At 37.1% G+C, this 26,688-nt stretch overlaps 1 protein-coding gene across 2 annotated transcripts in view; it reads right to left on the reverse strand.

Annotated features, from left to right (window-relative positions):
• CDH7 (cadherin 7) overlaps positions 1–26,688 on the reverse strand; it is a 71,562-nt gene that overhangs the window by 20,639 nt on the left and 24,235 nt on the right. For both annotated transcript variants that reach the window (XM_068397262.1, XM_068397263.1), the window contains exons 2-6: positions 19,976–20,270; positions 12,406–12,525; positions 9,925–10,092; positions 8,420–8,607; positions 1,523–1,776 (exon numbers count right to left, since the gene is read on the reverse strand). In XM_068397262.1, coding sequence (XP_068253363.1) covers positions 1,523–1,776; positions 8,420–8,607; positions 9,925–10,092; positions 12,406–12,525; positions 19,976–20,270 — 1,025 coding nt within the window. The remainder of the gene's footprint in view (positions 1–1,522; positions 1,777–8,419; positions 8,608–9,924; positions 10,093–12,405; positions 12,526–19,975; positions 20,271–26,688) is intronic.

Below are 26,688 nucleotides of genomic sequence, written 5' to 3' on the forward strand. Positions count from 1 at the left end.
GTTCCTGTGTGATATGGTCTAGGCAATCCTGCTCTGGCAGGGGGATTGGACTAGATGATCTTTCGAGGTCCCTTCCAATCCCTAACATTCTGTGATTCTGTGATTCTGTGAGATAAACCCTCACTGTTTTTCTTTTTCATCACTCTCAAATTCCAAACAATTTTGAAGCAGAAGAAATCTTCACAATGTTAGTTAAGTTGGTGACAGAAGTATTTTTTTATCTGGAATTGTAAAAATTAACCAGATCAAGGCCAATAAACTCATCCTTATGTTTACACAGGAATCAAAAGCATTCTGAGCATGGACTGCATTTATGGAACTGGATTTAATCCTACTCTACATGATACTGCAAAACCAGATATTATACACCAGATGCTAACATCACTGCCAGAAAATACTGCCACAGCAAAGAAAGAGCTCAGCAAAGATAAGTGTCACAAGTAAATCCATGCCAACCATCCATTTAGGATTTGTTTATACATGATAGGAATCAGCTATTTTGAATATGTTGCAAATATGTAACGGAAGAGAGAGAGAACACTTACGTCACCTCTAGGAGTGAAACATATGCTTTATTTTCACAATTTAAGATTGCTGCTTTAGAAACTACAGAGCTACACTAGAATCCTAAGTTTATCTTCAATGAATGAAAGTAAAAATTTAACATCACCAAAAAAGGTGACATCCAAATGAGTTCTGTACCTGTGACTTTCTTTTCTATGTATGCCCTAAACGAACAATAACAATAAATGAAACTTAGCACTAACTTTTAATTGTGTACGTGTTCCTCCTCCTGCAGGTGTTTAAGTTTACAAAATTCCTCAGTCGGAAGTATTACCCCTCTAGATGCTCTGCAAGTTCCTTTGACAATTAATATTACTACTCTTCATAAGAAAAGTAACAAGTAACTCATTCCTGGTTTAGGTGGTGAGTCTTTGTCCTTAAGCTTTGACCTTAGATACAGGCAAATATAAGATCAATACTTTGTGTTTTCTTATGGTTTCTTTATGATCCTGGACTTCAGATTGTGGAAGAGTTGCAGGTTCTTCACACACTAAAGACAAAGGAAGAGGCCCTCGACAGTTTCCATGCGTCTGTAGTGTTCATATCTCTTCCCTTTCCAATGGAAGACATTTGGCTGCAGCAGAATTTACAAAAGCCAAAAGGTTATTGCTTTAACCACCCTGACTAGGACAGGACACGTCTTGTCCTATCCATTTCTTTAAGCAAAGAGTTTTTTCTAATGTTTTTTCTGTGGGACCTCATCTCTGGTTTCCCATGCAAGAGTCTATGTGCTATTACATTCTCACGCATAATGCACGCAGAATATGAATCATTATGCACACACACACAGGAGTATAAGAGTCAACATATGAAAACTCTTAGAACATATCAGTCTCCCTCTGCAAGGGGAAAAGGATAACTAATTTCTTTCAGTGTAACCAAAGACCCTCCCACAACAAAATGAAAAACTTCAATACAAAGGCTAAACAAATAAACAATTAAGACAGCTTATAATTACCTGACAGGACTATTTGAGGCATCTGGATCATGGGCCGCTACAGTTCCAATGATAGTGCCCACCTTCGCTGCTTCAGACACCACCATGGAGTACAAACGTGAAGTAAACACAGGCGGCTCATCAACATCTTCTACGATTATCTTCAGTGTTGTCATGTCACTGAAGGGTCCCAGACTCAGGAAGCGAGGGTCAACATGCATATTGGCTGCTTCTATCCTCAGGGTATAGCTTGTTTTAGCTTCAAAATCCAGTTCCTGTACAGGTAAAGTTATTTGGAAATTTTATTATCCAGTGACGTTGCCGTAAAATTGTTTCACTTACAACTGTTAGTAAGTACAAAATGAACTTCGCTATTTGTATCCATGCATGGTTAAACAGGGAACTGCTGGGCAAACTCAAGTGGAAGAAAAGGGTGTACAGATCATGGAAGGAGGGGCTGGCCACTTGGGAGGAATAGAAGTCTGTTGTCAGAGGATGTAGGGAGGCAACTAGGAAAGCTAAGGCCTCCTTGGAATTCAACCTTGCAAGAGAGGTCAAGGACAACAGAAAGGGCTTCTTCAAATACATTGCAGGTAAAGCCAACACTAGAGGCAATGTAGGCCCACGGATGAATGAGGTGGGGGCCCTGGAGACAGAGGATAAAAAGAAGGCAGAGTTACTGAATGCCTTCTTTGCCTCTGTCTATACTGTTTGGAGGCTGTCCTGAGGAGCCCCGGACCCCTGCGGCCCCAGAAGAAGTCAGGATAGAGGAGGAATCTGTCTTGGTAGATGAGGGCTGGGTCAGGGACCAATTAAGCAACCTGGACCTCCATAAATCCATGGGCCCTGATGGGATGCATCCGCGGGTGCTGAGGGAGCTGGCAGAAGTCATTGCTAGGCCACTCTCCATCATCTTTGCTAAGTCGTGGGCAACGGGAGAGGTGCCTGAGGACTGGAGGAAAGCGAATGTCACTCCAGTCTTCAAAAAGGGCAAGAAGGAGGACCTGGGTAACTATAGACCAGTCAGCCTCACCTCCATCCCCGGAAAGGTGATGGAACAACTTGTCCTTGGTGCTGTCTCTAGGCACATCAAGGATAGGGGGATCATTAGGGGCACTCAGCATGGCTTCACCAATGGGAAGTCTTGCTCAACCAACTTGGTAGCCTTTTATGAGGATGTAACACGGTGGATAGATGATGGTAAAGCTGTGGATGTGGCCTATCTCGATTTCAGTAAAGCGTTTGACACGGTCTCCCACAGCATCCTCGCAGCTAAACTGAGGAAGTGTGGTCTGGATGATCGGGTAGTGAGGTGGATTGTGAACTGGCTGAAGGAAAGAAGCCAGAGAGTGGTGGTCAATGGGACAGAGTCCAGTTGGAGGTCTGTGTCTAGCGGAGTCCCTCAAGGGTCGGTACTGGGACCAGTTCTATTCAATATATTCATTAATGACTTGGATGAGGGAATAGAGTGCACTGTCAGCAAGTTCGCTGATGGTAAGAATTTTACCCTGTCTGAAGGAAGTTACAAAACAAGTCATCTATATTACGGAGGCTGGATATGAAGTTATCATTCACAGGAAGCCCCTTTTTGTAATGTTGATTTTTTTGTTGTATGGTAACTTTGTAATAATGTACTTTTCAGAGGTTAAAATCTCATTTTTAAGCACAGTTGAGGTTTTATATTAAAAACTGCAGTACATCAAACAGATGCACATTATCTCTCAAAGGAACCATGGAAGCCTCGAGTTCTTACATTGTAAACTCTGATATAGAATTGAAAGAAAATTCTCTAGCTGCAAAAAAAAAAAAGTGAAATGTTAAGAGTAATAGAAAGATAGCTTTTCACTCAGAAGCTTATGCATAAAGCCCTCATTTTTATAATTGCTAGTATTACTCTTAGAATGAACTCAGGTTTTAGAATAATCTCTTAGCAGTCCATTTCTACAAAAAGTACTTTGCAACACTATTTTCACATTCTTCCCTCTAACATTCAAATTGGTCGGTGATATTGGTGATAGAGCTGCGTATTGGGGGGAGAAATGAAGGCAAAGTGAGAAAGAACTGTACCATGGGAAATCTTCTTAATGAGTGTCACTTTCTAGAGTAAGACATGACAACCCTCTCTCTATAGGGTCTTCAGCCTTTTTATTTTTTTTGCATGTAAGTCCTCTAAAAATCTCTCCATAGACTTCAAAAGGGATTGAATCAGATCTCATAACCTTCCAAAACATCACATATGATACACATAATAAAAATACACCTTGCAGCTTTTTTATTATTAAATTACCATTACTACTTTAAACACCAAGTATTTGATAAAGGTGTAGGTGGATACAGATCATCTATCAGGTTTTTATCTTAAGATGTTTTGCTACTAAGATATTATTATTACAGAAGTCTAACTATAGCCTGCAACTTTGTGAATAAAGTGAGATCTGTACTTATATGATGCTTTCTTGAGTACATTACTTTTAGGAACAGTACTTTGGAAACTACAAACAATATGGTCTTGTGTATGCATTTTGCTTAGAAAGTGAAGCCAAGATTCCATTCACAGAATAGCTGGAGTTGAAAGGGACCTCTGGAGATCATCTAGTCCAATCTCCTGCCAAAGCAGGTTCACCTAGAGCATGTTGCACAGGGTTAGGTCCAGGTGGGTTTTGAATATCTACAGAGAAGGAGACTCCACAAGCTCCCTGGGCAGCCTGTTCCAGTGCTCTACCACCCTCAAAGTAAAGAAGTTTTTCCTCATATTCAGATGGAACTTCCCATGTTTCAGTTTGTGCCCGTTAATTCCATTCATGTGTATTACAATCAGGATTCTGTGAAGAGTCAGCATGAATTCACTTTGAAATGGTACACACACAGGTTTGCCTGGACACTTCAGAATTTGTTGTATTAAATGACTGAATCACCACTCACTTCCACAAACATTTCTTCAATTCTGAGGTTGCTACTGCAGAGACAAGTCCAACACATTTTTTTAAAACTCCAATATATGCAGAAAAATTACACTTTTCTTCCAAACACCCTCACCACTGTGAAATGCAGCTATGCAAATGATCTGAGTCCTTACTAACAGAGCATTGATAGCAGAATGTAAATTACAAATGAAACAGAAAAAAATTGATCCTACTCTACAGATGGAGAACTGAGTCACAGTGTGAACCAGGATAAAATTTTCAAATACTTCTAAGAAATATAAATGCACAGTTTGTTTTCAAAACCTTTTTTTTCTGAAAAGATCACCTAAGATGGATGCTTTCCTGAATGCTGCTGAAAAGTAACTTGCATATCTAATTTAGCTTTACTTAGGAATTCACTACAAGAGTGTGCCTGTGGGGTGGAGAATGGCCAAACCCTCCCATTATTTGCAACATCAGAACTCTAGCATGACGTTTGAGTGGGTGGTATCTTTAGACTGCTCTGTATGGGACAAAAATAAAGGAAGAGCTTTCTTTCGTTCGTTTGACAAATAAGAACTTTTCATTTATTTATTATTATTCAATAAAATAGAAAATGGGAAAATAAAAAATGGGAAGGTTTGCACAGTGACTTGAAACTACTAGGCAACAAATTGTATGAACATAGCAGGTTACAGAAAAAGACCCCCACTGGTTTTCCCACTACTTTCCCACCCATCTTGTAAGCTGAGAATAAGGCTCTGAACTGTGCTCAAGGGTCCCATTCACTTGTTATTTATACCAGCTTCTGGAAAATAAAGTTTGTCTTCTAGCATTTTTCATATCCTGTTGCAGGTGGGAAACAGAGCACGGCACCTTAAAAACAACATATGGACTTTTATATACAGTCCTAGATACATGCTGGATAAAATTTTTGCATATGAATTCAGTCAGTGAATTCAGTTAATGTGTTGCAGAAGAAGGTAGACTATTTTTTAGTGCTAATAACCATGTAGATTGTTCAGTACTGTTTTTACTAGCTCTTGTCATAAGATGAAATTCTAGTTTCACTGATCTCACAAAAAATCAATTCTACCCAGGCTTGACCTTTTGTTATTATTTAAGCCATAAATTCATGAACAAAAGTTAGTCCTTGTCTCAAAGAGTATTCTGAAAAAGTTGTTTTTTTGTTTTGTTTTTCTAGAATGAACTTAAGCAACTTGCTGGAATACATGAACTTCACATCTCATTCATTTTATGCTCCCTACGTGTTAAAAAAAAAGTCTTAGTTCTTATTGATGATGTCAACTTTTCAAATTCTCTCAAAACGGTTATTCTTCTAAAAACAGAATGTAAAATTCTCAGTTTGTGTGTGGAACTCTGATAACCAGGTGTCAAACTTTCTCCACAACACCCAGCACAAAAATGAATGAATCGAGCAGTGCCTTCAGCTGCTCAGAGATACTGGTGGTGATTTTCATGCCTAGCCTGCCGATTTGTATGTATGATTGCAGCAAAAGTATGCAAAGCTAAAGCATGCATTTGCATTTAGAACCAAAGCATGCCTTTTTGGAATTCTTTGCCTTGGTGTTTTACTGCTTGATGTGTACACAGACATGTCATCTGAGCATATAAATACACACGAGTTTAAAATGGTGGGCATGCATTTTGATGCTGAGCTGTTTCTCAATGCCTCAGCTGCTTTCAGGGGCATGAAAAGGAGAGAGCTAATTGCACTCAGAGGTGTACAGAACATCATGAGCTGGATAGTAAAATGTTTAGGCAGATTCCAGGCTACAGACTTAATTTCTTCCCTGATTCTTTACTAACAAGCACACATTATCATGCAGAGATAACCTCTGTCCCACTCCATGGTGATCTGGCAGGTAAGGCTCAGTGGTTAAAGCCTATTTAACCTGCACACATTGTCATTAATGGTCTTCTATGTACTTATTCTCCATAGAAGAACAAGATGCCATTGCCCGTTAGCCAATGTGCTTGAGCTCTTCACTTACTTTCTTCCCTCCTAGCCAATGTTCTCTGCAGGGTTGGCAGGGAGGACCTTTCAGCCTTGGGCAAGGCACCAAGTTCCCTGGAGTCCAAATGAAGAGCTAAGGGCATCCAGAGGCTTGGGAGGTGCCCCTCAACATAGGGACTCACCTTTACGTATGGCAGAGGAAAGAGAGTTGATAATAGTAGGAAAATGAAAGAAAAGTTCTAATGCTGCAGAGAAAAAAGTCTGAATTCCTGTGTCAAAATATAGCAGCATCTAGGTTTAAGAATGATTAACAAATTGGAGCATTTCTTTGGGTCAAAATTTTGTAACCTTTTTAATTTAGTGCAATAGCTATTTCATAGAGCACTTCTGAGGATTTCAGTACTGAAAAGTCCAGTCCATCTCCCTAGCTAAACTGATTATAGAAATAATAAATGACAATTATTTGGTCCACTATACAACACTGGAATCAGGATATTCCAGGAACAAACATCATGACTACAAGAGCATACTAAAAATTAAAATGAACTCATCAGTTCTCAAATTAGAGTGCTGAAGCCCCCAACTGATTCAGTGTTGTTCGCTGTGACACTGACAAAACCTCTCCCTCTAGGATAGGCATATTTTTCCAGATCTTTGCTCAAAAACCTTAAATGAGCAAACTGAAGGAGCCACATTGAATTTGGCTGTTGAACAGAGACGACTAACTTTTCATCACTTGTATTTCAAACGTGCTAACAGAAATTAGCAGTTTGCAAAAAGCCAAAGATATATGTTTTTGCCTTGAAAAAAAGATGATTCATGTTACATATATTAGAGCCTGATCTTTCAAGGGTGCTGAACATCCTCCATTTTCTGTGACATCTGTGGATGCTTACCAGCTCTCAGCAGGTGTTCAGGGCATCAGAGAATCAGCCCATTGCTTTGCAAGATCATGCACTATTAACTTCTTTCAAAGGAGAAATGTTACCGAAGTTGTATATTGCTTTAGAAAGGAATTGATGTATCAGAGGAGAAAAAAAAAAACAAAACAACAAAAAAACCCCACAACTGGTAGATGAAGTTTACAGAGATTAAAGAGTATATAGGGAAGGAAAATATGTTATGGAATCATATTATCTACAAACATAGGTCCTTGTTCAGGAACATACTTACACATATTCTAAAATATCAAGTCAGTTCCACACTTTGGAGAGTATTAAGTGTTTAGCAGAGTTAGGGCCGTAGATTCAGTATTGTCATTGCCAAGCACTTACTTACACATTAAGAGTATGAAATTATATGAGAAGAGATTCTTCTAATGTGTTGGGTATTTTTTCTGTTCTCAAAATTTAAATTTTCTTGTAAAATATCTCAGCACACTTTTATTTTGTAAAAGGATACTCTTTAAAATATGTTGCAGCAAGATAAGAATGCTGAGTTTTAATATTTTTATATAAACATGATTTTTCGATTTTAAAATATTAGTTTTCTAACTGTACATATAGAAAGCTAAGAAGAAAAAATATTTCTTTAAATACTTTCATTTTTTTAATTTTTTTTTATAATATATGATCTTGTAAAACAATTAGTCTTACTGATACATAATTTTAACATTAGTAATGTATGCCTTCTGAATAAAACATCAGCCAAAGACAATTAGATTTTTTTTATTACATTTGGGATCCATTTTGTATTTAGAGTTTGCATTTTTACTGTAAGATATATTTTCATATTTTCTCTTTAATACAAGGACAAAAGAGACTAAAGCTTAGATTCCCATCCAAACTTGTATGTGCAGGAGCTTTAAAAAAACCTCACAAAACAATACAGCTATTGCAAAAAAAGCCACAAGAATTTTCAGTGCAAGTCATTAAAAAGCTCAAAATCACACACACATGCATATACTGAAGTCAAGATAAAATATGCCAACGGAAACTTTTTCAGCAGATAAGGCTCTTAGAAACAAAAGCTCATGCTCTCATTACATGCCCTCATCTTGCGGATCCAAAAAGAACCAGTGAGAAAAATCAGTCTTACCTTCTGAATTGTTATGATTCCCTCCTGTGTGTCTTTATCGACGGAAATTTTGAATACTCCCAAACCATCACCATCCACAATCTTATACTCCATTTCAGCATTAGGTCCCACATCTGCATCTGCAGCTTTTATTCTGGCCACCACGGAAGCCACTGGCAAAGACTCAGGGACATTATACTGATACGATCCTGTGAAATTTAAAAATTTAATGAATTCAGAGTCTCCTGGGACCGTAGGCTAAAAAAAATCTAGCCTTCTTAAAATCTACCTTCCTTCACATTGTACACTTGAATATTTACTCAGGCTACCAGAATATATTCAGTTTAAAATAGAATTGCCCCTTTTTTGCTAGGTTTTCCTTGTGATGGTCTCTACCTTAAGTACTACGGGCATAATTTCTTCCTACGACGAGAGAAGTACAAGGCAAAGATTCAAAAACATAATCCAAAACTTAAGTGCAAATCATGAGGTGCACGCCTGCTACAGAATTCCAATGCAGAAAATACTTCACTTTGTTTTCCACAAAAGAGGAAAAAAAGCAAGTCAGTCAAATAATATCAATATAAACTCTTATTCTTTTATAACTGTGTATCTTGCTTAGGTAGTTTGCAATCTGAATATGATTAGAAACTGATATATATTAATTTCTTTATCAGTAAGCACACCATCTGCATTCTTGAAAATTCCAGCTTTTTCATTCAAGTAGAAAATGATATATGTGTTGTCAAAAGGGTATCTGAGTGCAGTCTGTAGCCAATAACACCCTCACCTTCAAAAATAACTTCAGTTACTCTATTATTATTTCAAACAGTTGGTGGCTTAAAATAACAGGAAATCTATTATGTACAGATCTATTTTTCACATCATTGGAGGTTAGGCTGGAGTGGATGTGAATATATTCTTCACATTATTTTAATTCTACTTAGCAAGGACTTTTTTTTTTTTTTTTACAAAAAAAACACCCCAGACAGAATGTTATTAATAAACAGAGGTCTTCAGGTTTGAGCATACAACTGTGTACTCCTTTCTTTGGTTAGGATGAGAGCCACCTTGGTCAAACAAATTAAATAGAGGGAAGATGACTTTCCAGCTCTTCTGTGATTGACTCCTTCAGAAATACTGTATGTACAAGAGAAATCCTGCTAAAATGCCAAAGGAATATGAAGGATTAAGTAAAGAACTATGCATCCTGAGGTCAAACTGGCAAGAGCTAAATATCTATTCAGGTGTATCTTTTTTTGTCTTTTTATTCATAGAGAGGAAGTAAAGTACATTAATAAATGTACCTGTTGTACACCATTTCAACTGATCTGAAACCTATGAGGTAAAGAAAAAAGATTCTTCCAATGTAATAATAATAATAATAAACCTTGCCATCGGTGATTCTCAAAGTACTTAACACAGAAGCTGAGCACTTTTACTCTTTGTTTATAAATAGCATGGCATGTAAAGAAAATAATGTTTAGAAATAATATTACAAGTCATATTTTTACAAAGTAACTTACGTCGTGGAAAGCGGGGTGGGTTGTCATTAACATCAGTCAGGGTGACAGTTACAGATGTAGTCCCTGATAAGCCACCATTCTGCCCAACCATGTCCTTTGCTTGAATAACTAGTAAGTATTGGTCCTTGGCTTCTCTATCCATATTTGGAAGGGCAGTCTTGATAACACCTGCAGTAAGACAAGATACATCAATGGTTGCGTAAGCAGATACGTTACCATGAAAGCTGAGTTTGCCTTTAAAAGGTAGCAGCAGATCAATGACTGCAACTAGAGAGGAAAGAAATAATTTCAACACTAATACCACAGTTTTTGACTAGGAGCTGAACTGACGTACTACAAGCTTATTTTAAGTAGTCATAAAACCCCACCAATTTTTATTTAGTACTGGCCTCTTTGGGTAATGACTATTTTTCCCAAATATCTTCTCCCTGAACTATAGACTTCATAATATCTTGGGTAACCCTCCTTTCCCTGGAAGATCTCATCTTCTGTGTTTGATTTCCCACTCTTTTAGAGCTAGGAAGAACAGAATATTCTTCATTCATTTTTAAGATTCCAAGGTCAAGATTCATTTCACAATGTCTTGAATAGTCATTCACCACATTAACTCTTACTAATATTGATATTATGCCATACTCCACATATATATATGAAATTATCTTATTTTACCATATATTTGCTTTAACAATACCCAATTCTAAAGCATTAGTGCAATTAAGAGATTTTTGATTTATTAATGGAAATACTGTAATATCTGAAGTACTTTTTCTTATATCCATTTGATGATCTGCATACAATTTGTAATTGATTGATTTGAAATGAAAACCAGAATAAAGCTCCACGTTTCATCGTTTCAGTTCTGTTGATATAGATCAGAAAATAAATATGCTTTCTCAAAACATGATGACTTTATGAATATTTCATGCTCAGTATACATACAGTACACCGCTAACTCTGATTTCCAGAGAGGCAGCCTTTTACTCCACCAGCACTTAGTGTCAGCAGCAAAGGAAACATAAACAAACTAAATAAAGGAGAGGCACATTGGGACACATATCTCTTCATCTGATATTTGTTGAATGTTTAGTTAGAGTTTTATTTCTTTCTTCCCTTATGAATGCAGGACTTGCCATTTATCATCTCTGGGTTGAAACACTTATTTCACAAACAGACTGTCTAGCACTATTTCATCAATTTTACAAGACATGTTAAAATACAACTAATATACAATTTCATAATGTTATTGTTTCTACATTGCTTTTCCTGGCCTGCTTGTTTCCCTATCATAGTTAAATTGCCAGGCAATGTTAACCAATCATTTGGAAGCTAATTATCATGCACACAGGAAATCTGAATATCACATCAAAGTGAAAATATATGGAAACATTTCAATATGAATCCTTAAAGATTTGTATTTAGCAGAAACTACCATATTACTGTCCAAGGGCTGTCTGCAGTCATTATGACAATATACATTATACATACATATACATGGGGAGGGGGGAGAGAGAGAGAGAAACACTATAAATCATACTCATTCTGGAGAAAAAGGAAGTGCTGTATAACCCTGCTGAGGATGGACCTGTTGCAATATGAAGATAATTATAGTACCTATTTCTGCAAATTTAGATGTTGCTAAATAGAGTGTGACCTTTTGTCATAGCATCGAGATTCAGGTATGACTCACATTCACAGATTGTTTACGACAATTAGGGTAAATAGTTTGTTTCTGTTTCGTCGCAACTTCTCCATCTCTGAAATGAGGATTATAACTCTTCTCCATGTTGGTGTAAGTGAAGGCTTAGGCACCAAACTGAACTGAGTAGAGCGAGAACTTATTTTCCCACCCTATGAAATGATACAGTAGAATGGGTAACGTTTATTAAACTGACAGAGGATTAAAGGTTGCATCTTGTTGTGGCTTAAAATATTCACAAGTTTTCATGAAAATAGTAAAAAAAAAGTTCCACCAGTAATTTGTTCTGAAAGTGGCAGCAAAATGTTATATTAGGTAAGGATAGGAAGCACAGTGCTTTCTTCTTCAAACTAATAAAGAAAAGATACATTTCCCACAACAAAACTTCAGTTTAAAAAGTAGAATGGAGAGGTGATCATGCTGTAAATCTACACTTAAGGAAATACGGCTATGTGACATTTAGATATTACTAAAACAAACATCTGCAAAAAGACTTGTTAACAGCATCTTGAAATTTTCATTGACCAGAAAGACAGCAACAGGCAGCAGACCAGGGAGCTGGTAGAATGACAAGAAGATACGAATTCCCATTCCAGCAATGTCTGCTTATCACATAGCTCAGATGTGTGGTCTTCATAATCTATGCTGAAGAATAAGAGATTAAATACCAACAAAATCCAAATGTATTCATTTAACCAAGAGACCACATTAATACATTCTTATCAAGTTTTAATGCACATTTTCTTTTTCCTCAGCATTACTGCAGAGAGTTTACGGAAAGTTACCTGTTTTTGGCTCCACAGAAAAGTAAGGTTGTCCTTGCAATATACTGTAAACCACTCGAGCACTGTTGCCGTAAGTAGGATCATCTGCATCAGTTGCTGTCACTTGGACCACAGAGGTACCTGCAAAATGTTTAAGGGACTATTGTACATAAAAGATCCAAATTCTGAACTATGCTTATCCAATATGCTGTGCCAATATGTATCTGAAACAGTGTGAGGTGGCTTTTTCACAACTGTTCATAATTTCCATGCCGATTCAGCTTAGAGTATAAGGCCCGCTATGTAGCATCAGCTATTAGAAAGTTCCATCTTCCCAAGTAGTCTCAGCCTTTGACTCACAGCAATAAAAACCATCTCAGTAGCTCCCCCTCTCTATCTCTGCCTTTGGTTGGTGGAGGGTATGTGAACAATATTTCTTAAATGATTGTGATGCCTGAAGTATGCTTAAGTATGAAATATAGTAATAGTTTCCCTTTGAAGAGAAGTCTGCATGCTAAAATTGTAATAACAGTTAGAAATTCAAATATACATACATATATAAGTATTATATATTTTGATAATTGTACACATATATATAAAATTAATTTTAGCCTATAAAATTATTTACCCTTTTATAAAGAGATGGCTGAAGAGTTTCTGCTTCAGGTCAGAGAAAAACTGGTGAGAGCTGTCTCTAAATTCCTTTAAAAAGTACTAATTTCCTTCAATAATCTGCGATGCTTTAGTATCAGTTGTGGTAATAATCTGCTGCATAAACATTTCTTGAGCAAGAAATATCTCTATGTGGACAGGAAAAAGAAAGCGAAATGTCTAACTGGCTAGCAAGAAGGGTATACTTTGTGAGGATCTCATTCTGCATCCAGCTTCTATTCATTATGTTCTCCACGTCAGCTCCCATTTGTTTTGTTCTGTACAACAGCTTCTATGATGTATGGTGACAGCAGAATAAAATCATACTTGGGAGCCAGGGCCTTGGCCATGGTCACCACCCTTTGATAGCCAGAAAGGATTATTTTTTCTCACTGGCAGATTGTTTGGAACATTGAGACCTTCCATTCAACAGCCCAGGGACCCATTTGGAGGTTAGGTTGCAAATTAATATTGTAGCAATCTGGCAGATGCCCAGTGAAGGTCTTCAACAGAGGATCAGACTCCTTCATAAACTGGATTTAGACATAAGATTAGAGAAAAGTATTTGTTAAAGAAAGTGTTCGTTTTCCAAATGAACACATTTTTGACATGCGAAAATGAGAGCAGCAAGTTTAGAAATAACTCTTTAAGAACAAACTGCAATCACAAGCATCCAGGGTAAACTTAACATAAGTTATATTCTGGTCAGTTTTATTTGGATTTTTTCAGGAAATGGGTGGGAGAAAGTTCTGTTATTCTTCATATTTGATATAGCACATCCCCCGTCCATTTTCCTCAGCTTTTCAATTCTCAGTTAAGTAGAGGATCATAAATGGGTCCTGGGACTAGGCTGGAGGTTTGGAGAGAGAGAGGATTTAGTGCAGCCCTCCATAAAATGGTATAGATTACAAAGGATGGGACTTGCTTGAATGAATTCTGACCAGAAATGATCATTCATAAGATAACTTTATTCACTTAAGTTATGGCCTAGCTAACCCACATTCCTGATCTCTATTCCTGAACTATCCATGACGAAGTATTATGATGGTAATTCTATTTAAAATGCAATTTTTCTCTCCTGTGCACTGTCTAATACTTTTGGACAGGGAAAAGGCTATTCTCAACCTGAAATTTCACATGCAACTATTAAGTAGATGGGAAGTTTAAAAAGAAAATTGGTAGTTAATCCATCAAGTCATTTATCAGTTACAGGACTTAAAATACATCAATTTTCTGTTCACCAGTAACTAAGAGCTTTGATTCAGTATGTCAAACATTTTACAGATTACTCTTTAATGTAATTTCATACAGGGACCTATTTTAAACTTGCGAGAGTCTCTCCAGCTTTTGAGTACAAGGGTATCATAATGACTATTGGACATCCTGTGTTCTTTGTGAAAACCAGGCTTACCACATTTACAAAGTCCCTAAGCCCTGCCAATGAAGCTTACAATGTCTGCAAATATTGGCAAAAGTGCTTATAAACCTCACACACAGTTACATCTTTGCTCCTTGCTCTTGCCACTTACAAGGACTCCTGACCAATACAAGATCAAAGAAATTACAGGCTCGGCAACCTCAACACAGACATTTTGGAAATCCTACAAGCTTAGAAGTGTTTGTTTGCTGTAAAAATCTATTGATGTAGCAAACAAACCCTCTACATTCCGAGAGATGAATAGAGTCAGTATCTGAATCTAATTGGCTCTCTCTTAAAACACATAGATCCTTTAGAAAAGTTTTTTATTTATGTAGAAATTCTAACACCAAATCTTTCTGCACTCATCCCACTTCAGTGTAATCAGCAACTAAAAAGCAATGATACTTTTCTAGTCCCTTTGTGCTAATCAGCTTCTCTCAAACCTCATAGGGGCAAGATCTTTTAAAACAACTGCTATTGTCATTATTTCTTCACCAGTTGCACAAAAAAACTTTGAGCTTCCAGAAGTCCCATACCGAGAGGGAGATTTCTGCACAACATATTTTTTAAAATGAATATGAAAGCTAACATAAGGTATGCTAACTATGTGAAAAGTCCTATGTGTAGGAAATCAGTTCCAAGGAAACATAATGCATGGAAAGATCAGGATGCGAAGATTTCCAGAGATTTTCCGAGAGGAAGCAGATTTCTCTTGAAGAATAGGAATTCCTTCAGAGGATGATCATTGCAACATAGAGCTGTCCTAATTTTTCTTGCAATGGATTGATGTCAAATTCATATGCTTATTTTCCCTAAAAAAAAAATGTAACCAATAAAGCTCTATGGATACTCACAGATAGTCAATAAATCTATAGGTTGAGGGAAAATGGGTAGTCGCATCGTAGTTCCAACTACATCATCTTACAAAAGGAGAGTTTGTGTTCCTGCACTGAAATTAAATCTTCCTTTTATTCCTGAACACTTCGCCCTACCTCATAACACAGGCGGTCAGCTGTCATACATGCATTCACGATTAGGACTTACAGGTAACATGGGACAGTCAACAAATACCACCACACCTTCATCCAACAAAATGAGTGTCCCACGGAATCTTGTTTATGGCAGCATTGTTCAGAGCCCTAGACTGCAGGTGTAAACAGGACACTAACTCTACACCAAACTCCCATTAGTGACTTGTTATAACCTGTAGCTTCACAACTACAACTTCAAATATTTCTTACAGTTTGTGTATCTGATATGGGTTAAAAAAACAAATAGGGGCTATTTACTGAAAAAGTGTCTTTCCCTCTCAGATATGGTTTCCTCTACAATTATTTTTCTCTACAACTACATCTTCGTAACAAAGATTGAATATCAATTCATTAAAAAGAATTCTACGTGTAGCAACTTCATAAATATTTTCAGCAATTGCAGAGAATACTGAGAGAAAATCCGTGCTGCTAATCGAACGGTAGGCCACATATTTCTTTAGTGATACTAGATAATAGCACACTGAATTTTGTGCGGCTGGCACAGATTTCTGTGTTTTTTCCAGAATGTTTCAGCTATCGTTTTTAATCTAATCTTTAATAAACACTGGCAGATATTACAGAATTGCAGTAATCTTAGAACTAGACCTATTTAAGTTCTGGTATTAGGGCAAAAGGAAGGGAGGTGTTTTTGCAGAGAGGACCTTGAATTTAGAACATTATTTGTGCTTTAATTTACCCAAGTCAAGATTCAGCAATGTTTCTGACATGTTGCGGAGACCAACCTTTTCTGTGATAGGGTCAGATAAAGGTAAACTGGTTGCTGAAGTTTATTTTGAGTTGGAGATCCTTCAAAGGGATCCTTTTTAAATTTCTGAGTTTATTGTTTTAGAAACTTCCGCACAGAGCTTTTTAAAAAGCTAGTAACTTGTGTGGTATTTTGCCAAAGTTTTTAAATGTGTTTATATGAGAAATGCTGTGACTTCTGTTTTTAACATTGATGAAATCATTTAAGGGAAAATTGATTTCTAAAACTAGATGAACATAACAAATACTTATTTTTGAAACTGCACAAACCCTTATCAACTGAACTGTAGCCACAGTAACAACATAAAAACAAACTATTAAAGGCAGTCAGTTATTAAAGGCATTAACTGATAGCAATTAAAGATGTGTAATATGTGTAATATACAAAACAATTTCATGATGGCATCACATTTCTACCTTATATCAGCTGTTAATGGAAATATTAAACACCTTTACTATCAAGTTATCCATAATATCTGCTTAATCCTTACATGTAACAGCCCAGCCTGGTTCTGCTCCATACTACCTGGTATTTCTGTGCTTGTGCCACTGGCCCTCACCCAGAGCTGATGCAGCAATGCCTCCACAGCCTTTCCCCTCCAGGAGTGTGAAGGGAGAGACAGCACCTGGAGGCAGGTTCTACTCTCTTCACTGCCTCCCTCTCTTCCCACAGCTTCATTAGGTTGCCCTCACTTGGGGACAAAGCCCAAGACTGGTCCCAGCCCAGCAGCAAGGTCAGATAAAGTGAAGCAGAGAGGGCTTGTGACTGGAGACACACTCCCTTCATTGAGGCTCTCGAAACCCATTACTCACTTGTACCAAAGTTTTAAGCATGATATAAAGATTTTTTTAATTTTTTTTTTCCTTTGGCATAAAAATCAAATGTTTCTATCCATCTCAATCACAAATAATAAACATGGCAAGAAAGATATTTGTTGTGCTGGGTAACAAGCAAAGTTGTTAATATGTCTAGAGAGTAGAGAAGATTAAACAAAACCAAAACTATTTTGGGTATTGGAATTTTTATCCCCAGTTCCCTTGGCTATAAGCCAAACAGATCGGTATCTCACATCAGCTATTTTTTTGGTCAACAACACAGGAACACTCTTTTAACATGCTTTTAACTATAATATGCAATATTTTTGTTTGAAATATAACACTGCTAGATTTTTTTAATAGACATAAATTAAAAAAAAAAAGTGCCCTATGATTTTCCAATAACCCATATCTTTTGAGGTTTTTGCTATTAAGAGACTTACAAACCATCAAGATATTTACCCTATCCAGGATAATCAATATAATTGGGCCTGACCCAAATATAATTTGAACCTGACCCAAAGTTATTTCAAATAACAGAAAAGAATGATTTCAATTAGCCTTAGATAATGTCCTAAAATATTTGTCAAAATATAGAATCATTATACTTGCATAACCGCCCTTTAGGTTAAAGGTTATAGTTCTCCTAGCTTTATAGTTAATTTGTGTTTATAATCCTGTGATCTCTTTCATTTTGTTTAATATCCAATTAAAAATCCTTGTCATGGATATAATTTTTAACAAAATAGGAGAGAGATACTTTGTTTCTCCTTAATATTTCATGAATGCTGTAGGTGATTATTTAAAAATTGTGTTATATGAATAAACTATTAATCGATATGACTATGTAAGACAAGTGTCACACAGGCATTTCATGGTAATCCTTAATTCAGCAACAATGCATTATTCAGTAGTTGTGTGATACAAACCTTGAAGATGCTTAAAACGTACTGTTTCGGGAAGCCCATGAAGATGAAACCGCTCTTAGTCAACGCAAATCCCAGAGAGTGCACAAGTCTCAGTTAATAATTTTGCACAATATTACACCTAAGTTGAATATATACTTGGTGCTGCAGTCCTTATGGGAGAGAATTTCTTCCAGTCATGTGTGTGCTAAAGATTAAACAACATTTGCAAAAGCAGCTCCTTTTGAAAAACAGTCATGTGCTCTACTGAACACTGTGCACTGCCCACAGATTGATTCCCAATATATTTTTGGAACAAATGGAGCATGGGTGAGGGATGGAGGCATGGATTTGTGTGTATAGGTAAACCTCATATATCTGTAGCATTTGTCCATATGTCAATACGCCAGTACAGGGCAAGACAGAGGTAAGTCATGCAAAAGGGAAATGTGGATATACTGCTTTTCAGCACGCAAGACAAAGATGCAAAAATCTAATCATTTCTGCATACTACAGCTCACTTAAATAATCTAACTCTCAAATAAAACAGCAATTTAAAAATATATATATATTTTTACAGAACATACTTTTGAAGTGCTGAATATTTAGGTTTTACAGTCTTAGGTTATTTGATTGTCTGTTTTTCCGAAGTGCAGCAGTAAAAAGATCTCAGCAATGTATCACAACTTCATCTCATCCCTGATACTCCTCAAAAACTGTGGCATCCATCTTTCTTTCCAAGGCTACTATTGCCTCTTCAGCCATCCACATAGTTTTCAAGTGACAATGAACAAGTGCCAAGCATCAAATGAGAAATAGCGTCGATGCTTACTGCTTAGTGAAATAAACACATAGAAAACTCATTAGTCATGTTTTACTTATCTCCTATTGGCTCCTAAGCTGAGTTTCAAATGTAAAAGTAATGTTGACTAATGATTGCTGCAGGGCACTTAGGCAGGGAAGATTCTTTTTCTCTCTAGCTCTAATTTAGAGGCATTGTTTAACGTCCAAAACCACAGGAGATGGTACTGAGGAAACTATAGCAAATTCTATATGGGCAGTCTTACTGTGAGTATCAAATTTTGATATGATTTAAAATCAGTCAAGCAAAGAAAATTCTAATTTCAATCACCACATAGCTCTCTTAACCTGAAGTGAGACTTCCCATACATGTATTTCGCATTAAGTAGGTTAAGTTCTTCTCCTTTTTTTTAGCTTCATGCTTGCATTTATAATTTCAGGTTAAAGTAAAGTTTACCAAAATGTCTGCAGGCCAAACTCCTATCTGTTCTCAATTAGTCAGCTTTCAAAGGAACAGTGGCACCTGACAACAGATGAGCATTTGATCTCTTCAAAATGAAGAGATAGTGGATTTGATGTTGAAATTCTTCCCTAATTCAAACTCAGGAAAAATTAGTATATTTTCTTTTCCGACAGAGGGTCTGAAGCTTCTAAAAGCCATTCTTCTCTGATTCCACTGGAATTTTGAAACTATCTCAAGTTGTACCCCAGTCCCTGCTGCTTGCATATATTTCCCAGAGAGCTGGATTGCAGTATTAGAAAATACATCCAATAAACTGTTACTGATATATGCAAAACTTACCAAAAAAAATATGTTATGCATTAGCAAGAATTTGAAGATTTCATTAAGAACGGACTTTATCTGAACAAAATGATATATTATCACCTCTCAGTACCATAGCATAGGTGTGAAACTTACTATTGTTAATGAGAATTATAAAACAAACCCTCTGGGCACTGGAATGAGAAATACACCATAAAATGCTTATCCCTACGTAGCTATTTGAGTTTCACAACGTTTTTGAAAGTGTAAACACTTAATCTAGCATGTTATTTCCAGTTAAGTCTTGAAATATCTAACCGTTGCAGGTGCCTCATAGATAATTAAGTAGCTTAGTGTGATACAGTAAAAAATAATGAAATTTTTAAAAAGGCAATAGGAAGAAATTTCCCACAACACCAAAAGTGTATTTTCCACTTACCCACAGGAGACATTTCGGGAACTCCAGCAGTGTAAGGACCGTCCAGAAATTTTGGCTCATTGTCATTGATGTCCTGAATCTTAATGATGAACTCAGATTCTGGTTCCACAGGTTTATTAGTCAGCCTATCTAGTGCTTGTGCTCGGAGTGTGTAGTAGGCCTGCTCTTCTCGATCCAGCCTCTTTGTAGCATGAATATCCCCCGTGTTCTCATCAATAATGAAAATGGAACTTGCCCCTTCGCCTGACAAGATGTATTTGATGGAACCATCTCCTTTATCAACATCAGAGTGAAGCTGGTGAAAAATTGATGATAGATGAGATTAACTTACAAGAGAGTCAGTGGCATGGAGACATGTAAAAATAATTCTTATGTCAAGAAGTAATACATGAATTTTTATTGGTTTTGGAAAGATAAGCTGAATGTTTATCGTCCACGGCATGTGAGGGACTATTAGAATCTTTCAGCTTGCTCTTTTGAGCAAGGTAATTTCATTCTTTCCTGTAAACAACCTCATTTTCAAATGCATTTGGTATTGTCTTACAGTCTTATACCAGTTTTACATAGCCACACACATACACACATATGATTATAACCATGAATTTATTCCTACCTGAATTTAACTACATTGTTGGTTTCAGCTTATTGTCCTACTGAACGGTGAGACTTCAAACAAATGTCACTATAAACTGTGTGTGTGACTATAAATGTCAGTGTGTGTTTCCTCCTGTGCATGTATGGGAAACGACATACTGATTTCCACAGTGTTTACTGTGTAGAGCAGTAAAACATATCAAATTAATTAAAATGGATTGGTTGATAGATTGCTCACTACTATCTGATGGGCTGGTAACTACGCTTCCATATCTTGTTTTCCATTATCTAACTTCAGAAAAATGCAGAGTCTGAGAAAAACCAAGGAGTGTCCTGGCACCGCCTGAACTACACAGCATCGAAAGTCAGGTGTAGTTTCCCTGGGACCACTCGTAGCAGGCACAGAACAAATGTATCTCAGTAGTTCAAAATGTATCTTCCATTAGAACTGCAAGACAGATTTACAGAAACTTTCTTCCTCATCACATAAACTATTTTAAGTTACAAAGCAAGATTCCACAGGTTTTGTAGCTCTTTTATGTCTACTGAGTCTCACCTTCCTGTTACAGAACACAGACTCAAACAATTCTCCCATACTTTTCAAACTGGTATCAGCAATGTAATCAATCTGGATATCATGTTAAAGTAACACACATACATGATATATTTAATATGGTGCAAGTGAAAAGAACATCACTGAAATTCAAAGTACCTTGCTCGCTTTTTAAAAGTGCATTATTACTTGTAAATAGCTGAGGACAATGTTAAAGATATTTGGATTCTTTATGTCTCTTATCTACTTTTTACCTGTCCTAACTCCATGACATGTTGAGTTTGGAGGTAACTGTACTGTCATCATCATCATCATAATTTCCTCCACAAACATTTTTGTTCTCACAGCTGGGAGTGTCACTGAGATAGTAATCGCTTCCAGAATACATGCAGAAAATTGCTATCCCAGGCATAACTTAGCACAGCTGCAAAATCTTTTCGTGTTTCAGCAGGGAAATATTTGTGATCAGTTTTGAATTTTTCAGCTGGATAAAAAGCTGCCTATTTCTTACATATTATTTCACTTACACTGTCTGGATACCTCATACTTATGCAATTACAGTGCACTCCCTCTCTCTTTTAAGACGGGAATGGAGTGTGAGCTTTGGACTGGATCAAAAAAAACAGAACTAGGATGTCTAAATCAGATTAGCTACAATATTTCAAAATATGGCTTCTCCTCATTCTGCTGCTACCTAACTCCTGCGATATCTAAACAAGCCTGAGATTTCTTTGGTGGAGTTCCCTGAACATTTAAAGTCCTGATTCTCAGCACACTCTGGAATAGTCAATGCTGACACTGTGGGCAGATCAAGGTAAAATGTATCTCACATGCAGGTTCTTTCAAAATCCACAGCATTGCATATTCCTCAGCCCTAATGGCTGGGGGTTTATTCAATAAATCATACATCTCACAAATCTGGCAGTTGGGACTGTTGCTGCTTTTTCAAACTGACTGGAAGAAGAAGTACCCATCTTCCCTACAAAGGAACAGTGGTCTGTGCAAGTAAGAATCTATCTGGCTTGTGTTTGATTTTGCTTTACTTTTTTCTTTTTTCCTCTTTTCTTTTTCTAAGACCTACTCCAGGAAGCATGTCTCCTATGTGCTACATAGGCATTGTGTGGGTTCCCCTACATAACCAGAATCCTACAGTCTAGACTGAAATGCTAAGCATCATATTACCCCAGAACTGAAGTTACGGGATACAAAGATTCAACGCCTCTGTCTTCTTGAAGTGATTCAGTTTCCTCCATATCCCATATTCTAGCAGAGCATTGGTCTTTCTGTGGAGGCCGAGACTCTTCCATTCTCCCTGTAAAAGTTATTCCACCTTTTGTGGCATACTTAAGGATGGGCTAGATGAGAGAAAAGTAGATGACATCAGCATACCCAGCAGTTTATCAGGCAGACCAGTTTTCTGAAGGTTGGAAATGCGCAAGTAGACCTCTTCGGGCAGTGAAGGGAAGGGATTCCATGTCTCTTGCTGAGAAACATAGCCCTCTTCGTGGGTGAAGCAGAGCCCATCAGCACACCAGAATGCAGCACTCACACCCTGGGTCTCACGCTGCAAGGGCTGCACAGCCTCCGTTTCACCTTGTATTTAGATTCAGTCTATCCTGAATAACTTCTAGCAGTGTTTTGAAATAAAAGAGACCTTCAGGGGAGAGGCCTGAAGTGTAAATCCTCAAAGACGTGCTGAGTAAGGCTTTCACATCCCAGAGAAAAAAGAAATTCCTGTAGCTTCAGCATTTCCCATTTGCTCACATCAGTGGCTTGCTGATTAACACATTGTTTTTTAAGGAGTCCCACTCTGAGGTCCATAAATCTCCTCATGGATTACACTACAGTGGCTGGTGCCCTGGAGTAAAATGCTGAACAGAAGCCACTTTTTGGAGCGATTGCCTTGGTAGAAAACTGCTACCCGCATGGATTAGTAAAGTGATTAGCAATGACCTTTGTTACTCCAAGTTGAGGCTCTGGGAGAGTAAACTTCTTTGATCTTTTATTAAAACTTTGTTCTACTAAGCCTTTAAAAAACAATGCTGGCCCGTGCTCAAGTTAGTAACCCAGGAAGGTGATATAGCTCAAGATATTAGTTTATCTTTGGCATTACAGTACAATCAATTCTGTGTAAAGCACTCTAAAGAATTTTTTTCAATATTTTATGTGTATTTTAATGTCAATCTGAGATAACTTAAAAGTATAATACAAGAGAACAATGCAGAAATAAACTAGGCTTACAGAATGCAGATGTATGTTTTGTGCAGTTTTCAGATCACTGTTATTCCAGTGCCACCCAAATATAATCCTTCTAAACAGTGATCTTCAAAGCCATTAACGTAGAGGCATCACTGATTTGCAAGTAAGAATGAAATTTTTGAATGCAGCAGTCTTGTACCATATTTACAGCTCTGCTACTACCAAATGTGACTTCAGACTACCTATACTTCCAGCTATTCAGTTTCACATCCTAGGAAGTGAGAAGTAATATTTTCCTTATAATGTCGGCTTTAGAAAACACTTTGCACATTCTTTTTTTGTTGTTGTTGGTTTTTGGGGGGTTTTGTTTTGGGTTTTTTTCACCCTTTTTTTAAGAAGTAGTACATTTAAGAATGAGACCTGGGATTTTTATTTGTTCTTGTGATTAATTTGGCAACAATTATACAGATGATATTAGTCCTCAGGACACTTGTACTTTACAGGAAGGCTCCAGAAAACATCTATGGCAGTGCCATCTACTAGCTTGTCTATCACTCCTCCCACTTTCTACAGAGACATTCATGTAGGAGAAGGAACTGCAGCTCAGTCTATAGCTGCACATGGGGACTATGACTTTAGAAGCAGAGAGAATCAATACAAAGGCAGTTTCCAATTCTTGTTTCAAGAGACATGAAAGATTCAAGTATTCACTGAGTAAATATCATCTGATCCCATTCCGGAACAACCCAGACAAATTTCCTTTCAGAAGTAGTTTGCAATAAATATTGTAAATAAAATTTCTCCCTCTGTTTTCTGAAAGAGGAATGCTATAGGCAAAGATGGTTATATACTTCCAATTCATTTCATCCATTACCACCTCCATGCAATACCCATGATGGTCAATCTCCAGTTTGCTTTGGCTTTCAAGCAACCTTATTTCTAGTATGAGATTCATGATCCAATTATTATGTGCTGATCTTATTGCTTCTTTGTTCCATTCCACATACATTTAACCTGAAGATTTTAAGAGTTTTGGTGTTGAGTGTTCCCTGCATTACACCATATACAAGAAAGAGTACATGCAAACAGAAAAGGGAAGTAGCAAGCTTCTGCAGAGAGACGATGCATTTTTACCAGGAGGATAACTTTTGATGCTCTAGGAAAGTTAGCAGAGAGTGAATAAATCTAATAAGAAAAGCCACACAAGCCTTGCGGAGGCAGAGGGCCAGTGCTGTACAAGTCACTTTTTTTTTTTACGAAGGTAATTTACTAAGTGTTCTCCACTGTCTCTGAAACTCACCTAAAAATGAGGGCACTCCTATCTTCTTAGGCCCAACTCCTAAGACTCTTCTCAGTTTTAGAAAATGCTTGTTTGGATATGTGTAAGAGAAGCAAGCAGTCAGCTTCACTCAGCAGCAAAGGCACTATTACCCTAACTCCTTTAATGAATGTAATTTTGTCCTCACATTTTTTGGCCCTGCAACAATATAGCTTAGTATAGGGTCTCGCCTAATGCATTTGTGTTTATATGGACCCTTAGGATGATGATTATTCTAGGGAAACCTAAATAATATATTTCCTTCAAGATCTCTAATACTGAATAGTTTCTGGATTTTGTCTATTTGTAGGTTCAGATCTGTACAAACAAAGATGATGTCATTTTGCATCACTCGCCATTAAAGTATTCTAATGCAGTATTTTCAATAGAGAAGGACATTTATTTTTATCAGTAAGCAGAGATACGGCATTGCATTAAAAGCAACTTATCTGGCCACCACCAATCTGTTTGAGGTCTGAATGAGAGGTTTGCTATTTCTCCAATTTTCAGTTCAGGCTCCCTTAAAGGAGGTGCAATATTCATATGCTTCTCTTCTCCATTTTTTTCTTCCCCAAAAACCTGTCTTTGCAGTTGTTCCTCCCTGTGGCAGCACGGCTAATGTTTCATTGCAGAGTTTACAGATTCTGGGTGAAGAAGAAAAGCACAGGGAGAACATGAGGAGCTGCCAGGTTTTCAGCACCAGCAGGATCACAGAGGTAACAGTGAGAAAGAGACAGACAGAGCAAACATGAGATGCTCCGATACAACCTGGCTCCAGAGCTCCCTGAGACCATACGAAATGTTCACTCCTTTGCAGAACAACTGAAAAGTTTCCTCAAGGAGGAGTTATCTTGCCTGCACACTTTCCTTTCTCGCTGTGAAATTAATGAGAAAGGGAGGAGAGGAATGAAAACTGCCTCCTCACGACTGTGCAGGCATCCACACTGTTCTTGGTGACACGGAACTGATGTAACTGCAGCTTTATTCCTGCCTTCTCACTAAAAGCAACAAGGGACTAGAAAGCAAAAAAGGACAAAAGGAAGAAAGAACACCAAGCCAGGAGCAATGTTCTTGTCCATTTTATAACCACAACTTACTACCACAAAATGACTGAGAATTGACTGAGGGAGGAAGACACTTTTGTCTTCATATACAACATGTCCCCCCTGCTTTCTGGGAAGACTTAGAAAGGGAACATGTCAGATGTATAAAAATTAAACATGTAATTACCAGAAGATGAAAGAAAGTAGGTGATTTGAAACAAAGACTTAATTTGGCTATTTCTATTAAATCTTGCTCATCACAACAGCCAGGTTCTTAACATTTCTGTTCTTGGATTCGGTATTTACTGTGGTTACACCTAGAAGGTTTTGAAATCCCTTTTCCCCTCAGATATAACTGCTGTAAGTGAATTGAATTTGAATTGTGGTGAATCTAAAGTACTAGATATTTGGTATTTTTTTTTGTCTTTTTTAAAAATATAACACTATATTGGTTAACTATCAGGATAACTAAGGGTTCAACATTGCTAATTTGGAATAATTTTAATGCAAATAATAACTAATATTTAAAATTCAGCATAGACAATGGAGTTAATATTTAAGTAAAATCCCATGTGCACACATACCACATTTCTTCAATGTTTAAGGGCCTCACAAACACATTAGTTACTAATACAATTGTTGTTTTCAGAGGGAGCTGTGAAACTCTCACTCTTGTAAACTGTAACCACTTTTCAATATCAACAGCTTAAGACATTATTTTAAATTTCCTTTTCAGTCTTATTACAAAAGTCGTGGGACAAAAACAGACTCTTCAACATTTTATGGATGTCAGCAAAGGCTTGTGATCCATATAGCTGACTTCACATTCAGGCATTACTGAAAGTATTATTCAGCAGGTAATGATTTCTTATAAAAATCTTTTTTTCCAAGAAACATCGAGAAAGTGATAAAGGAGCTCCTGGAAAGCTTTTGTTTGCTTTTGATTTTATTAATTTATGTAAAATTATAGTACAAGCCTGGGCTCAGAAATAAATATGCTGGTCTA

The sequence above is a fragment of the Nyctibius grandis genome, chromosome 3 (assembly GCF_013368605.1).
Source record: "Nyctibius grandis isolate bNycGra1 chromosome 3, bNycGra1.pri, whole genome shotgun sequence".
Lineage (NCBI taxonomy): Eukaryota > Metazoa > Chordata > Aves > Nyctibiiformes > Nyctibiidae > Nyctibius > Nyctibius grandis.